The sequence below is a fragment of the Arachis ipaensis genome, chromosome B02 (assembly GCF_000816755.2).
Source record: "Arachis ipaensis cultivar K30076 chromosome B02, Araip1.1, whole genome shotgun sequence".
NCBI classification, from domain to species: domain Eukaryota; kingdom Viridiplantae; phylum Streptophyta; class Magnoliopsida; order Fabales; family Fabaceae; genus Arachis; species Arachis ipaensis.
This window is the reverse complement of record NC_029786.2, coordinates 103,321,006-103,339,265: the sequence shown is the minus strand read 5'-3', so window position 1 is coordinate 103,339,265 and position 18,260 is coordinate 103,321,006. Positions and strand designations below refer to the sequence as shown.

Below are 18,260 nucleotides of genomic sequence, written 5' to 3'. Positions count from 1 at the left end.
AGAGTTAAGTCTCAAGAAATCAATGAGCCTTAACTCACATTCACATGGCATACTTCTCCCTCCCCATTTTAAAGGTCTAGAATTTAAATCCTAAAGATTACAATTAAAAAAAAATGTGATAAATATGTGAAGAAGGTGTGGATATGTAGAATTGGAGTTGTCCAATTTACTGGCTAAAAAAAAAATCTCAAGATAAATGTCCAAAAAAAAGCTTCAAGATGGTACTTCATATTAGTCAAATTGAAAAAAATGTATTATATTAGTCTCTTAGTTTTTTGTCAATATCAAGAACATAATTAGTGCAATTAAAATTTTATAGAATATTTTAAGAGAAGTAAGTCCCAACATTATTTGATTATTGAGGAATGCTAGGAGGCCAGCAATTTTTATATTTTGTAATCATCAATTGGCCATTAATAATATTTTTAATATGAAATTATATCTAATAATAAAAAATTACTCACTTTTTTTTATATAATTAAATATTAACTACAAAACATAAAAAATACTGACCTTCTAAACTTTTTCATATTTTAATATATCTTATCAATCTCAAGAATGTGGCAAGGTAGATGGGTCAGACAATAATGCGCTCAGCAAAAAAATCGGGTCATGTGTTCGTGAGACACCGGTGCAAACCTTTGGAGTTGCTGACTGCTGTTGAACTCGTGGTATAGCCAAAGCAAAATATGATATGGTGAAGAAACATTCATGCATGCATGCTTTCTTCTATATATGTATATATCCCACTATTTTTATATTTCACATCTTTATATATTCCATTCTTCACATTATTTAAATTTAATCGTTTTCTTCTATTTTTACGCTTCTAATCATTTTTCTTCTTAATATTCTCTTCTCATCAATTTTCATATTCTTATTTTAGGTAGACTTTGTGGTCTATATATATATAATATTTTATGTCATTATTGAATGTTATGAAATGGTTTTAATATTGATAATAAATAATTCAAAAAAGGTGTTTTTTGGAATAAACCATCCAAATTCAAATCGTTACGTTAAATAAGTTATTAATTAATAATGTGCCAATTCGTAATACCTCAGGTCAAACAAATAAGATTTATTAGGAGACTGTTGATATTTTATACGATGGAATACATATCGCGTGTTAATATCATATTATAAATCACACTTTGGAAAGGAAACAAAAAACTAACACAAATTATAAATAAAATATCGTGCAAATTAAATTCAGTTAAAGAAAAATGTAGCAACCACAACAGTCAAGACATTCTATATTACATAGCCACCAAGGGCCTATATATTATTTAGGAATTTAGACCGTCTGTTTCTTAGTCAATTTATGAATGGCTTAAGGCTTAATTAAGCAGGCCATTGAAGACTTATTTGAAGATAATATGATATTCTCAAAGTTCTAGTTTCTTCAAAAATGTCAGCTTATTTGCTATTGCTTTCATTTCATCATCTTTATTAATGTACAATAAATTAAAATACTAACAAACTTTTATATGGCAATTGAAAATTGTTACCGCAACACTTGTGTGTTATGTTACACAATAAGGTGGATGATGTTTTCATTTTTTTTTTCATGATATTTTTCCGCGAGTAGGACAAAGATTAATCCGTCGCAGATCGAAACTTCATTTAAGAATTTATCGGCTAATTAATTACTGTATGCACATACAAGACAAAATTCGAACTCCCAACATTTATTTAAGCGGACTATTGAACTAATCACTAAACTAACCCGATTTATTTCATGTTTTGATATTATTTGCTTTCACTTTAGTAGTTTGATTTTTATTTGAATTAAACATCATGGTGCAATTTTTTATGACTAAAACTTACAAGTAAATGACGCATGGTTGCTGATTACGACCACATTATAAATTATTTTCATAAAATGTTTCTCCGAAGTTGTAGCCATTATAATCAAAATATAAGAGTTGGTATTTGTATTCACATACATACGGCCAAAAACAGTATACATAACAGAATATCTTTTGAGGGTTATATTAGATTCCTTGTCTTCACTTGGCACAAAACGTGCTAGCTAGATTGTTAGTTCATGTTATGATAATAAAATCAACCTAGTGGAGATTTTGCATAGTAAAATATTCTATTACAGTTGAATTGGTTCTGATCTTTTAACTTACACTACCCACCATTTTACCTTGTCTTTGCTCTGTCCACTTGATCAACAACAATAGCATCCTACTATATACATTAGAGAAAAAAAATATATTAAACGGGCATTTTTATTTTTATTTTTATTTTTTAATTTTGTGAAAATAAAAAAGTATAATTTATTAGTTTACTATTTTTTTTCTTTCAAAAAATCTTAAAAATTTCAGTTCATTTGTGAATTAACTGAGATTCACTTGATGCTGTTGTTAAGTATTAACCAAATTTTTAGGGTAAAAAACCCAAATGAGCCAAGGAGAGCTCATTTTTACTCAAATCCGCCAAAACAAATTTTGATACATCAATCCACCAGAACACATTTTTATATAATTCGAATCAATAGGATTCGAATTAGCTTTGCACATAATTCGAATTGAATCAATTCGAATTATGACCAAATACTCTTTTCATGTAGTTCGAATCAATTAGATTCGAATTAAGCATGCAAGGTTCGAATTATATCAATTCGAATTACATAGAGCACGTGGCTTAGGGGAATTCGAATCGAGTTGATTCGAATTACTTTCATATTGCAATTCAAAATAATTCGAAATGTATCAAAGTCTTTAAAAAATATTTTTATAAAAAAATTTTAAAAATATAAATTAAAAAAATAAGTATTTTTTATTAAAAAATTTAAAATGCAGAATGTAAAGACTCGAGAGTATAATATTAAATTGGTTTAGTAAAAAATATTAGTAAGCTAAATAATTAAGACATAAATTTATTACATAATAAAAAATAGGTGAATTTTACTCTACCATTTCTAAAATAAAGGGTAAATTACCCCTTGTGACATATACCGTGATTATTCATAAATTATTCTTCTACCAGAGTTCTAAGATTTACATTATCTTCTCTTTTTTTTCAATTGACGCGATGTTTCTCTTGAAACTTGATAGTAGTGTCATTTTCATAATCTGCACCAAATACACCTCTTCTTCTCCAATTTTAAAACCATAATTCCTCTCAAATTCAATCACCATTTCCAATAAATTAGGTTAGAATTTTGAATTTGTTCGTATGCTTTCAATCTCCCATTTCAACGAGCACATCTATTAATTTTTCAGCTCTCTTCTTCTTAAGATTTTCTTCCTAGTATTTTTCTTAAAATTCAGTCAGATCAACAATGATATTCCTTTTCAGATAACCAACCCTCGTACCCTTTTATAACTATATAACAAAAACAAACCAAAATATTAGTTAATCATAAAAACAATGAGTCAATAATTATCATCTTAGGATTTTTATTATCTGAATAATAATTGAAAAATAATTTAAGAGCAATTAAAGATAAAAAAATAAAATAAAGTACCTTGGTGTCTCTTTTCACACACCAATTACTATCATTTTTAACTAATATATCACAAATTTCTATCAGTTTTTGAGCTCTCTCGTTTTTAGGATTTTCTAGCGACCGTATTAGAGATATCAATTAAATTTGACGATCTCATTCGAACTTTGAAACTCTGGTTGAAAGATAATTTATCAATAATCACTGTATATGCCACAAAGGATAATTACTTTGAATTACAATATGAAAGTAATTCGAATCAACTCGACTCGAACTCCCCTAAGCCACGTGGATTGAAATTATATAAAAATTAAATTGATATTATAAATCTTATTATTTTAAAAATTTAGAATATTTGTGTGTTGGCATTGAGGTTGAGAATATGTCTTGATATGACATATATCCATCATATTGATCTTCACACTCAACACACACAAACACCATCCACCTTCATTTTCTCATTGTCAATGCACCCTTTTCCCACACTTTTCCTATCACCATCAAACCATAAGCAACAGGCATGCTACAACAATACAAACGTATATATATTATTAATCAAAACCAGTCCAATAGATATAAACAATCAACCATAAACCAGCAATAAAATAACATACAAATAAAGAAAGAAAACAACGGCCTCCATTGCTGCAAGCACACTTTTTTCTCATCCAATGATCCAATTCATTGACTCAAATCCCCCGACACACAAACACCATATAAACTCACACAACAATTTCTCCATAAATTCTTAATCTCAACAACACAATCTACAAACTCAAAATCCTCAAATCCAACAACATGGATAGGCTTGTGAAACCAGACAGAAATGAAGTGGAAGTTGTGTTCATCAAGTCACAAAAGTGCAGCTCCACTTTCAAGCTCACAAACCTAATGCACACAATGACAGTGGCAGTGTCACTAACAACAACAAACCCATCAATCTTTTCAATCAATAAACCCTTTTCCATAATCCCACCACTCTCATCATCCAATTACACTCTCCAACTCACTCATCACCACCACCCACCACTCTCTGACCCTCCTGATGCCGTCACCGTCCGCACCGCCATGCTTCCCATCGGAAAGGCCCACCATGACGACCTCCGCCGTCTCTTCTCCAAGCCTGGCCCCCACGTCTTCCGCGACGCCGTTTTGACCATCTCCCTCGTCGGCCCCACCGTCGCCGAATTCCTCATCACCACCCACCATACCCAAACCCCCGAAAGCTTCAAACTTTTCACCAATTCACTATCCCAATGCACAAAGCCCCAACTCACGAACCTTATAAAACCCGCAATTGAACAAAGAAACCCAGAAACCGTAGCCGTTTTGATCAAAGCCGGCGCGAACCCTAATTTCAGAGACTCAACGGGAAAATCCTTAATCCCTTACGCGATTCGGCACGGGAATTTCGATATTCTGAAGCTTCTGGTAGACTCTGGAACCCGAATTGAAAACTCGGTTGACCTAGTTCTTCACGAAGCCGCGGCGATGAACAGAATCGATTTCATGGAGCTTCTATTGGACTCATTCCATGACGAATTGGACGTGAATTTAGTGAATCATAACGGCGAAACGCCAATTCATGTGGCTGCGATTCACGACCACGTCGAAGCAATCGAGTTCAGCGTTTCCATTGGCGTAAACCCTAACGCCGTCGACATTAACGGCTCCACGGCGCTTCACTTCGCAGCTTCTAACGGAAACTTAAACGCCGTTGAGTTTTTGTTAGAATGCTCGAACGTGAAATACGTTAAGAATCGGTTCGGGAAAACGGCGTTTTCTTTAGCCGAAGAGAATAAGCACTTTCATTTAGCCGAAACGCTGCGTTTCGGTGACTTGCTATTCCGCGCTGCGAGGGTGGACGATGTTCACGCGCTGAAGAGGTTGTTGGGAGAAGGCGCGTGGGTCAATCGGAGGGACCAGAATGGTTGGACGGCGCTGCATTGGGCTGCGTTTAAGGGTCGGATTAAGAGCGTGAAGGTGTTGGTTGATCATGGCGCGTGGGTTGATGCGGTTGATGATGCAGGTTACACTCCTTTACATTGTGCTGTTGAGGCAGGGCACTTGCAAGTTGCTATTTTGATTATTGGTCATGGTGGGTCCCAAGTTAGCCTTAAGAGCTTCCAAGGTGTTGTTGCAACTCTTGATTTGGATTCTCTTGAGAAACATGTTACTCTTAGATCATCATCATAAATTCTTATAGATCTTTGTTTTTTTTTTTTTTTGGAAAGGGTTGGAAAAATTACAAAAAATTTTATGGATTAGCTATGTATGTAATTTGTACACTAAATTTTCATCCATGAAAATTTTTGTTTCTTTTCTCACTTGTAAGTTATAACTAAATATCTAAATGTGATTAGAGTAAGAAAATGATGGACACTCTTGTAATTTGGTATATCAATTTTGTAAATTGTTTTTTTGAGATATTTTTAGGATATGTTTACAAGTTTTGATTTTGTAGGAAAAGGAAATATTTGAATTGTATGATGGACCATGGACTAAGATTTATACTTAATTTTGTTCTATTTTCTTCCAATTTTACAATTCTTACATATTTTTAGTTCTTTTGAGTAAAAAATACTCTCTTTTCTCTTGTCATTTGTTGATCTCTATACAAACCTTATGAACGAGATAGTGAAATGATTAGAGAAGTAATAAGTGAGCTCTTTAACACTATTAGTATATAATGAATGAATTACAAGATGTAGTTCAATATTTTAAGTGCTCTTAAGAATTTCTTGTTGGTTTTTTTTCTTGTACGTTTTTACTACAATCAATTAGTTTAATTAATGAAAAATATAGTGTAATATTTTTATAGTCATAATTCATAACATATAATAACTATAAAGAGAAAGGGATATCATATATAAGTTGAATTGAAGAGGGGACCTCTTCGAAAAAATACATAAGTTTTCTTTGTAAATTTTATCCTAAGTATGGTTGTTGATGAAATAGGGAATTTTGTTAGAGCTACTATAGATTTTTTTTTTTGGGGTCATGGCAGAGCTACTATAGAGTTTAACACTGGCCAAAAACTGATACTAATACTCTCTTAGATCCATGACTTCTTCATTGTTAAACTTAAAACCATTTTCATATCTTGATTTTTGGGGATTGTTATTCTCCACTATTTGAAAATTATAGCCCTAATGTTGAGCCTAGTTCTAGATATATTTTTAGTCCATTGTGAATTTATGCTCTTAGCAAAAACTTCCTTAGCTTGATTGTAATTTGTTTTCAGGTAACAACTGACTATTATATAAAAAGAACTATCGAGTCTAATGGAATAACTTGTAATATTATTCATGTACAATATAAATATATGGGCAAAAAACTAGAATAAACTAAGGGAAGTTGCAAATTACCTAAATGAGCCAAAGTGAAATTCGTTTCAGCAATGAGCCAAACCCTATATTTATATAATTCGAATCAGTATGGTTCGAACTCCATTCATGAGTAATTCGAACCAGGGTGGTTCGAATTACTAGGAGAGAAATTGATTCAAGTAAATCGAACCAGGGTGGTTCGAATTACAGGGGAGGAAAATGCAGCACATAATTCGAACCAAGCTGGTTCGAATTATATGGGGAGACGCTGCATCAAGTAATTCGAACCAAGCTGGTTCAAATTACACAAACCGAATTCGAACCAGTCCGGTTCGATTTAGTGGTAGACAGTGCAGTATATATATGGTTCTAAACGTGAGTTGCTCTCATAGAGGGTGTAAGATGGCTAGTGAGGAAAGTTTTGTGGTTTTGGTTCACCACAGAGGATCCATTAAGAGGAAAACTCGCTCCGGTGTGAAGTTTACAGATAAGGATCCTCTCTGTATTGTCGTGAAACCAACGACGAGCTATGATGACCTTGTTAGATCTGTGCTGATGAAACTTGGTCTGGAAGGTGCGAAGCGAGTGAAGAAGTTTTTCTATCGCATTCCAATCACTGTCTTGCAGGATACCGTGAAGTATGATTGCTTCACGATTGGTAGTGATGAGGACCTGCAAGTAATGTTTCTATGTCGGAGGCAGTTTCCCGAGGTGAGGACACCAGAGTTGTTGACAAAGCTGGTTGATGTGGTATCCAGCTCAGGGGTTCGAACCGGAATGCCACCACTGAAGCCGCGGCAGCCGGTTCCAGTTCCAGGCCTGCCGTTGCTTCTTCGTCCGTCCCTGTGTACGAGCCAGCGGTCCAACCAGTCGCCTCCCCGTCTTTTGCTGTTGATCTCAATGATAGAGTAGGCGACGTGGTAGGATCAGTTGATATTCTGCCGAACGCTTTACAGGGAGTTCCACCGGTTGGCGTCGGAGACGGAGTGTTGGGTGATGTAGAGGAGGGCGACGTCGAACCGGATATGATTGAGGATGACAGTGGCGACGAGGTTGGACCGACTGAGCCTGCATTGGCGGTCGGTGGTTCTAGTTCTGGCACACATCAGTATCCACCACATTTTTCCTCTTTGGACCTGGATGCCATGAGGCAAGAGGGTGTTTCAGGGCACACTGTTGGATTCGGAGCTAGAGATGCTGAAGGGACTGCTGGTTTGACAGAGTTCCAGGTTGGTCAGCAATTTCAGGATAAAGACGAGGCCCTGTTAAGTGTGAAGACTTACAGCATCCGGCGAGGGGTACAGTACAAGGTTGTGGAGTCTGATCATCGCCGTTATGTGGGCAAGTGTTCTGAGTTTGGGAATGGGTGCACATGGTTGATTCGACTGAGTCTCCGGCAGCGCAAGGGCATTTGGGAGGTCAAACGGTACAATGGACCACATACGTGTCTCGCAACCTCCATCTCCAGCGACCACAGGAGTTTGGATTATCATGTGATAGTGGCATTCACTATACCAATGGTTAGGGCTGATGCATCCGTCAGCATCAAGGTGCTCCTAAATGCCACGGCAGCACACTTCGGGTTTAGGCCGACTTACAGGAGGGTCTGGATGGCGAAGCAGAAGGCAATTGCCCTCGTATACGGTGACTGGGATGAGTCATACAACGAGCTCCCCAAGTGGGACTGAGTCTGCGAAAGCGCAAGGGCATTTGGGAGGTCAAACGGTACAATGGACCTCACACTTGTCTTGCGACCTCCATCTCGAGTGACCACAGGAGCTTGGATTATCATGTGATTTCGGCGTTCGTTATGCCAATGGTTAGGGCTGACGCATCCGTCAGCATCAAGGTGCTCCTAAATGCCACGGCAGCACACTTCGGGTTTAGGCCGACTTACAGGAGGGTCTGGATGGCGAAGCAGAAGGCAATTGCCCTCGTATACGGTGACTGGGATGAGTCATACAACGAGCTCCCCAGGTGGGTTTTGGGAGTCCAGTTGACGATGCTCGGTACTGTTGCGATCCTACGGACGAGCCCCGTTCGAGTTAGTGGACAAGTAGACGAGTCTCAAGCTTTTTTCCACAGACTTTTCTGGACGTTTCCACCGCTCATCCAGGCATTTCGCCATTGCAAGCCCCTAGTTAGCATTGACGGCACCCATCTGTATGGGAAGTACGGGGGTACTTTGCTCATCGCGATTGCACAGGACGGGAACTCCAACATTCTACCCGTTGCATTCGCACTAGTAGAAGGTGAGAATGCAGAGTCTTGGTCATTCTTTCTCTCCCACCTTAGACAGCACGTGACACCGCAGCCCGGTCTTCTGGTTATATCGGACAGGCATAACGGCATAAAGGCTGCGCTTGAGGCTCCGGACGGGGGTTGGTTACCTCTATCTGCATACCGTGCATTCTGCATTCGACACGTAGCGGCTAATTTTGCCCTTACCTTCAAGGGCAAAGACGCACGTAGGCTTCTAGTGAATGCCGCATATGCCAAGACCGAGGTTGAGTTTGATTACTGGTTTGATATTCTTCGGTCTGAAGACCCGGCGATGTGTGACTGGGCGAACTGGATTGATTATTCCTTGTGGACTCAGCATCGTGATGAGGGACGGAGATTCGGTCACATGACGACGAATATCTCGGAGTGTGTGAACTCAATCCTAAAGGGTGTCAGAAACCTCCCTGTATGCTCGTTGGTGAAGGCAACATATGGAAGGCTTGCGGAACTCTTTGTTCGCAAGGGGAGAGAGGCTGAGGCCTAGATGGGAACCGGACAGCAATTCAGTCAGTACTTGGTGAAGTGTATAGAGGCCAACTTGAAGACCGCGAGGTGCTTCACGGTGACTTTGTATGACCGGGATAACTCGGAGTTCACCATAGCCGAGACCACTCCGACGGGCTCTTTCTCGTTGGGTACCTACAGAGTATCGCTTGCGTCTCGGACCTGTGACTGCGGGTACTTCCAGGCACTTCATTTCCTGTGCCAGCACGCACTTGCCTGCTGCGCCTACTCACGGGTTACCTGGTCCTCTTATGTTCACAGCGTGTATCAGATTAGTTTAGTGTTCAGTGTGTACCAGATGGGATTCACACCGCCGATACCGGAGGGCTTCTGGCCACCTTACGACGGGCCAACCGTTATTCCGGACCCTGCCAAGAGGCGTGCGAGAGAGGGTCGTCCGAGATCCACTAGGATACGGACGAATATGAACGAGGCAGACCCGAATCGGCCAAAGAGGTGTGGCCTTTGTCGCCAACCCGGACACACCCGCCGGAGTTGCCCACAGCTTGGAGGACCGTCTCACACGGGGGGCCAGTAGTAGCGATCTTGTTATTGTTAGTGCTTATTGATTTTTTTTTCCTGTTACATGTTATGTTAGAGGACTTATGTAATCTGTTGATCTTTTTACCTTCTAGTGATGAAAAAGTTGCATCTGAATTTGAATATAGCTAGAAATCCCATAAATGCAAAAGTTGCTAACTAAAGTGTTATATGATTCAATGATAATACATATTCACTAATCCACTAGGTAAATACCAGATTTTTAAGTACAATAAGATGAAGAAACAACAAGGAAAAACAGCTCTAAAGTAACAACAGTAATCCACATGGGTCAGATACATGAGTGAACCCTAACGTCCAAAATACATGAAAAGTAAATCATCTAAACAAGTGGGAGCCTGTCCCACAACGACGGGGTACCCGTGGCCTCTGACCTCTGCGGATAAACGGCTCCTCATCCTCTATCTCATCTGCGTCCTCGTGTGGAGCAGGCTGTGCGGGTGGCGTAAAATGGACAGGTGCGGCAGACGGCTCGGCGACAGACTGTGATGCAGCGGTGTAAGCGGAATGTGGGGTACCTCCCAAACCAAACTGGTCACCAACAGGTGTCGTAGCAGGCTCGTTCAGATCAACATCTAAGGGTGCCTGCGTGCCGGGGGTCTGAGCACGCCTCCTGCCCGGCTCGTCCTCCTGCGTGATAGCCGTAATCTCCTCTAGAAACCGTGGACTGCCGAAGTCCGCATCAAGCGTATCTGCCCCAAGGAAGTCCTGCCACTGTGATCCGGGAATAACGCATGGAGTACCGTCCTGCTGAGGCTGGTCGTCGGTGGGTACTCCAACAAAGTAATGTCCAAAAGGACCCGATCCAAGTCCAGCGTCACTAGGCTTAGCCCCGTCACCCATCCCTGAGCCATACCACTCACCTCTGTGCACCCCATCCTGGGTACTGACACCAACAACTCCAGCCGCCCCTGCACCATCCCCGCCCTCGGGCCCATGCTGATCATCGTCATCGTCCTCAGGGTCAGGTGTAGCGGCGTGAACCGCAGCACGCCCTCTACCTCTGCCAGGAAGGCGTCGTCGTCGACCCCCAGCGGGGCCGGCCTCGTCATCATCCTCCATAGCACGCTCAAGCCACCCCCAGTCACGCTGGCTACGCCGTGTGCCCACGCGAGCTCTCCTATCAACCCGCCGCCTGTCCGGCACGTCCTCAGGCCGATCCATCTCAGGAACTCGCCCAGCTCCCCGCTGTGAGGCCTCAACAGGAATAGCAACGGCTCTCGGATCGCCCAACTGCGGATCCGGAGACAAAAACCTCTTCCCGTGCTGACTCCACCACTCCAAGAACTCATGCGACGGACCAGGGTCAGCAACAACATCGAACCTCAGCACGCTCTCCGTACGGGAGTCCCAATAGCGATGCCACTTCTGCAAATGGGACGGGAACCATCGATCGTCGCCTCTGCCGTCCTTCGACATCAGAAAGTCGATGTTCAGGGCGGGATGTGGACGGGGCTGCACCCCTCCAAACTGCGGAAGAACCCTATCTATCTGATGCCACTCTATGACGGCAAAGTAGATAAGCGATGTAACAGACCGCCACAGCACCATATGCCGAGGCTCCAAAACCTCGGGATGCACGACCTGAAGTACGTCGGGGCTGCTGTACGGCATCCAGATAAACTGCACCCAGAACTATACAATGTCAGGGCAACTCGTGAACCCAACTCGTAAATCGTGGTTAAATAAAGAAACTTATTAACTAACATACTGACCTCCCTATCCTGCAACCGGTCTATCCAGAGCCTCCACATCTGAACTCTAGGACCCTTCTCGCTACTGGAAGGGATGTAACCTGACCACCTGCATCATGCACATGTCTTACAGCTACTTATATGTGTGCTTAGGGTATCCAATACATTATGAATGAACACGTAGTTATGTGTAGTAAATTGAAATAGACAAAGCTTAGTACGGTACCTCGAGGCCAATGGCCAACTGAACGTCTTAAATCCTGCAGGCCTAAACCGAGGAAATCGCCAGAAAATCCATGACTGAAGTAGCTGAAGTGGGCCCGCTAGCTTGATAACATTTCTGTTCGCCACTCGGCACATGCACCGGTACAACCATGCCAGTGCTGCAGAACCCCAGCTGTAGGTCCCCATCTCCTCCAGCCTAGCTACAAACGGAAGCTATCTGATGTGAACGCGGTTGCCGGACTTGTCCGCAAAAAGCTGCGTGCCCAACAACATCATGATGTACGCACGGGCATATCGACGCACAGTATCCTCATCAGCTCCCTCCGGGCACTCACCAAAAGTCTCCTGAAACCAGCTGCAATTGACCGCGTACTTCTGAACCTGGCTAGGAGGAGGTACCACTCCAAGAAACTCCTCGAACCAAACCCAGGCTGGACGGCCACCCTCGATGTATATATGGAACTCTGATAGGCAGCCGCTGACGTAACGCCCGTCCACTGGCAAACCCAGCTGGTATGCCACGTCCTGGAGTGTGATCGTGCACTCTCCGAACGGCATATGAAACGTGTGCGTCTCCGGACGCCATCGCTCGACAAACGCACTGACAAGGGCCTCGTCCAACCGGAACCATCTATCGTTCAGCCTTGCAAGATGGTAAAGACCTGCCATCTGCAGGTACGGAACGTATCTGTCATCGAGGACCATGCCCTGCTGCCGCCGCATGCTCCTGATGCATCGCTGAGGCTGCGGAAGAAATGAACCGCATTATTAGGACCAACTTAATTACCAGTGACAAAGATAACCAACACGATAATTGATTAACCAGAAAATCGTACTAAATATAAGCGCTTAAAATTCCATGAACGAGAACCACTTGCATAAACAACTAACATAAGAAACCAGCATAAACCACTGACATGAAAGATCTAACATTAAACAACCATAACTAAACCGCTAACATAAACCACTAACATAAACCACTAACATAAACCGTTAACGTAAACCACTTACATAAACCACATACATAAACCACTAAGATAAACCACCAACATAAACCACTAACGTAAACCACTAACATAAACCACTAACATAAACCACTAACATAAACCACCATCTAACCCGCATGCAAAACCACTAACATAAACCACTAACATAAACCACTAACATAAACCATTAACAGAAACCACTAACATAACCACTAACATAAACCACCATCTAACCCGCATGCAAAACCACTAACTCACATGTACCGGTAGAACAAAGTTATATCCGTACTAACCTCCTCGTTGATGACCCCAGCTATATGGGCGACTCCGTCCAAGCGATATAACCGTGCCGGATCGTCCCCCATCAGCAGAGTATTCCGTTCAGGTCTTTGTCGGAGAGAATCTGGGTCGTTTTCTCTGAGATTTGGTGGGGTAGGGGAAGGTGAGAATGGTTCGAATGAGGCTGATTCGAACTCCTTATATAGCCCAATCACTAGTAATTCGAACCAGGGTGGTTCGAATTACTAAGAACGCAGCTTGAGTGTAATTCGAACCGGGGTGGTTCGAATTACTTGAAAACACTAACTTACCTATAATTCGAACTAGGGTGGTTCGAATTACATTCATTGCTAGTTCGAACCAGCCTGGTTCGATTTACCATCAACTCCTTCTTCCTAATTCGAACTGGCCTGGTTCGATTTATTTGTAAATGCAGTTCGAACTAGTCTGGTTCGAATTACATTAAATTACGATCTGGCTTATTACTGAATCGATTTTCCTTTTGGCTCATATACGTAAATTTGAAGTGATGTTGGCTTATTATGGTGTTTTTATATGTAGTTTAAAACTTTATTTTGGATTTTGGTCTTTTGGATCCCTAGAAATAATATCAGTTGATTTTAAGCTTTTTAAAGAGATTTTAACTGAATACAAAGATAATTTTTCAAGCGTGTTTCGAGGCTATAAAATAATTAAAAAAGAAAAAAATGGGAGGGGTGGGGGAGGATAATTTAGTATATAATTTTTTATTTTTTCTTTCTCATAATATTTTTATATATTCAAGAACTTCATTAATTAAAAATAAAGGCATTGTATATATTTATAGCTACACTAAATGACTTTTTACAGTCTAGATCAACAATCGAGTTTAAATTAAATCTACATTTCTTTTTCTTCCAGTGAATATCGAACCGGAAGAGATGGTTAAGGGATATAGATACTCATCCATCTGTGCCAACTTGCGTTGGTAATTAAATTTACATTTCTAATCAATGAAAAACTATACAGTTTTCAGTTTTGCAAAATTGATGTATAGATTTCATGGTTACTGAGATATAAGGCTCTTGTGAGCCATTTAGCGGATAAGTAAAATAAACTTTTCTATTACGAAAAAAAAAAAAAGGTTCTTGTTTCTGTATTTTTGGTTAAGATGTAGCTTCCAAACACTATGTGAACTTCCAAAAATAAAGTATATATCATGTTTTCATGATATTTGATCATTACAACTGATATGATACATAAAATAGAAATAAGTACTCAATTTGTTTCATAATATCTGTTCTAATATTCATATAAAAAGAAAAATTTTAATTAATAATATATTTACTACATTTCTTAGAATTACATTGTTATTATTAGAGTAAATTTGGAAAAAAGAAATCAATGATGCATAAGATATTTTAATATGTTGAAAAATACAAATGGAGATATTACGAAATGGATGAAACATGGAAAGAAAACGACCATGGTGATGATTGTGATGTGCAGATGTGGTTCCCTTCAATTAGGTAATGGTTTTGATTAGGCATATAGATCTCGAAAGTTTGGATAAAATTGAAAGGTGAATGAATGTGCTCTAATTTCCAAATTTGTAATGGAGGTAAGGTGAAAACAAGAAAGATTTGGTACATGCTTTATATTACCCTAACATGGAGACACTCAGCACCTAATCCATTTCTTGGCCTTAAGCCAAGTTTGGTTATTGGGCTAAAGATAACCAATTTAATCAAGGACCTAACACTTATTTTAACTCCATAAAAAGAATATGTAATGTTATAAGAGGAATACTGTAATTTGATCTTTTTTGCTACAACATATAAATTTCAATGTTAGTTTCTACATCCTTTCTCAAATAGGTACAGATGCAATATTTGTGCTTTCTGAAAATCCAAACTCAACTTCTAAACAATGGAACTAACTCCTGTCCAAAAAATAAAACTTAGGTTGGTTTAATAGTTAGTTCACTAGTCTGCTTAAGTGTTGAAAAGTTTCAATCTTGTCTTATGCATATGACAACTCATTGGCAAGTAGCAAAATATTAAATGGAGCTTCAATCCGCAGCGGATTATTCATTGCCCTGTCGGTTTGAGAGATACCGTGGACAACCAAAAAAACTACTAAACAATGGCCCCTATAGAACTGTTGCTGTTGCACAGATCCATATTTGTTCTACCAGAGAGGGCCACAAACTTATCATTAAACCGTAACAAAGGACACTTATCTATCAAGTTTGAACCAAGGTATGCATCTTTGAGGAAGACCGTACTTCTCACACCTTTATTTGTAAGGTAAAATATCCCATGATGCTTTATCAAGCAAAGCAGCAACTTAGACGGCAAACGACACTCGGCCTGAAACGCATCCAGCTGCGCAGATGTCATCCTTTTCTCCATGGTCAAGCTAAGGAGCTCATGAATCACAGCTACAGCACGCTTTCGGGTTTCCGGAGCAGTAGGGTCAAGCCTCCTTGCATTCAAGTAAGGAGAAGGAAAATCCATCCTCTGCCACCTCTCAAGATTCTCAAGGTAACTAACGTTCGGCCTAAAACCAGGAGGGAAATTCATTTTGAAAGCAAAGGGACCCATATAGTTGCCATCTTTTGAAATCCTCACTTTTATCCGAACCCCACTTTGGTTCGCGCTCAGAACTCCTTCCTGTGCCAACCTAAGTGATAATTGGATTAGCTAGCTGATGTGTGCTTAAAATAAATTCTAATCAAACCATTACTATGCGATTTTGGTTAGTTAATTTATGTAGTTGGTGCCGCTAATAATGAAAATGTTATCAAGAGCAAGCATCACAGCTTTCTTTCGAACGAAAAGCAAATTCTTTTCACCTTCAAAATCGATGAAAAGCAATAATGCACAAATGAGCAAGTACCTAGCTTCCCTGGCAGTGACAGCTAATGAGGAGTCCCAATCCTCCAACTCAAGGCAATCCTTCCCAGCAACACGCTTCACTGAAAAAAAATGAGGGTACTTAGGAACCAAAGACTCCCTGAAATCACAGGGCAAGCCCAATTCAGGCCCAACAAACTCGAGAGTCTGCAGGGGTACCCGGCAATCAACAGACAGCATCAGCAACTTCCTAAGATTATTAACCAAGAGGGGCTCCATCAGGGCCTTGGCTTGGGCTTCCTCCTGGGCAACGCTCTGGGCCTTAAGGGTGAGGGACACGGAAGGAGGTGATCCGGAGACACGGAAGATGGTCGGGTACCTTTCAATGAGGGCCATGAAGTCCCATTTGCGGACAAAGCCAACGTTCTTCTCAAGGTCCCGGAGGAGGAGGGACTGGGTCTTGTGGGATTGGATGATGGAGGAGAGCTCAAGAATGAGGGAGGGCTTCTTACGAAGCTCCATCACCCTGTCGAGATCAGAAACCCGGTGGTAGACCTTCTTCTTGGGCCTGCTTCCCCCACTTGATTTCTGCCGAGTATGTAGAAGCCATATGGGGGAACACTGGAAGCGGCCATGGGAGCTTGGGAATGGAGCATGGCGAAGCATCAACAGGATCTGGCCGACTACAAAAAGGTTTGGAGAATTTCCCGAAGCAAGTAAATCAATAAGAATTTCCCCAAGCAAGTTTGTTCTCAACCATCATATCCAAGCATAATATAATAGCAAACTTATAATCAGCACCAACCAACTAGTAACCATCAAGCATTAAAAAGTTGGCCACAAAAAAAAAGGAAAAAAGAAAAAGAGAAGAATAACAATAGGAATTTATGAACAAGTCATGAATTATCATGCTAGTAATAACATGCTAATCTTATGAAAGAATTAACAACACTTTCAAGTTGATAGCGGAGAGAATAAGAAGTTTATAAGTCAGAATAGTACCACCAAGCATAAGAAGACAGCTAGGAGAACCCAATTAAGCTCAAAATTACTAAAAAATAAAAAATGGAAGCAGAAAAAATGGTAGAGGAGTGCACAAAGACAGCAGTGCAAGCTTATATGTGCAGCTAGGGGTGGCCATGGTGTGGTTTTCCCACAAACCAAATCAAAACCCCTGTAAATGGTTTGAAAACCACACTAAAACATTTTCCCAGGTAGCAAACTAGTTTAAAACTGGTTTATAATACAGTGTCCTGGTTAACAAGAACAAAACCGGTTTCAAATTTAAAAATAGTTAAACTCATTTACAAAGAAATACCAATTTTCAGCATATATAAAACTAGTTAAACTGATTTACATAGAAAAATCGGTTTTACACTCTCAGATTAGAGTAAATTTTAGTTTTGTAAGACCAATTTAGACATTTCATATCCTGCCCTACTCGCTTGTTGGCTAACTAGAACTGAATAATTACTAGCACATTTCATAATCAAATTTAGACAATAATTCATAGAGATCTTCATATTCTAAAAAATATTTAATTAGATCATGCCATTTTTTCTATTGTTACTTGTTAATAACCTAAATATATTCAAAATAACCTATTTAAATCCAACACAATATTTGATACATTACCAAACTCTAATCATCACAACTAATTGTGATCAATCAAAACATGCATTATTGAAATACAAAAATACGCGCATCACAATTCACAAAGATGTGCCTGCTTATTTATGATAATGAATGTCATATCACTGTTTTTGCTTCATTCCCAGAAAGATGAATCTATAAGGATCAACAGGATCAGAAATCACTCAAGTGAATAAATTATTTCACAAAAACTTCCTGCATGCTCAACCTTTGGAAACCTAACTATATCTTAAGGTAAAATGCCTCGAAAAGAAGAACTTGAGTGATTAAGTGTGGTTCCTTATCAGCACATTATGATATAGCAACAACACTAGAATGCCACTACATATAGATAATACAAAAAAGATATCACGAAATAGCACAATTATTATCTAAAATTACTTCTAAAACTGCTTTCCGATACTTTTTCTGGTAAAATTCAGAGACTCTTCTATAACAATGCTTTTCTT

At 39.9% G+C, this 18,260-nt stretch overlaps 2 protein-coding genes and 1 pseudogene across 5 annotated transcripts in view; 2 read left to right on the top strand and 1 right to left on the bottom strand.

Moving 5' to 3' along the window:
• On the top strand, positions 4,195-5,686 carry LOC107626102 (putative ankyrin repeat protein RF_0381; the record flags this gene model as incomplete). The annotated part of the gene is given in 1 exon segment (XM_016328883.2): positions 4,195-5,686. A coding segment is annotated over 1 exon segment (1,398 nt). The 3' UTR covers positions 5,657-5,686.
• LOC107626101 lies at positions 7,114-13,570 on the top strand (annotated as a pseudogene).
• The window catches only part of LOC107626104 (protein ROOT PRIMORDIUM DEFECTIVE 1), a 7,374-nt gene continuing 4,203 nt past the window's right edge, over positions 15,090-18,260 (bottom strand). For 3 of the 4 annotated variants that reach the window (XM_016328885.2, XM_016328886.2, XM_021116448.1), the window contains 2 exons: positions 16,202-16,841; positions 15,090-15,985 (listed from right to left, as the gene is read on the bottom strand). In XM_016328885.2, coding sequence (XP_016184371.1) covers positions 15,439-15,985; positions 16,202-16,824 — 1,170 coding nt within the window. In that variant the 5' untranslated portion in view covers positions 16,825-16,841 and the 3' untranslated portion in view covers positions 15,090-15,438. Of the gene's footprint in view, positions 15,986-16,201; positions 16,842-17,160; positions 17,344-18,260 lie in introns of those variants that run through there. The other variant, XM_016328884.2, reaches the window with a different exon arrangement.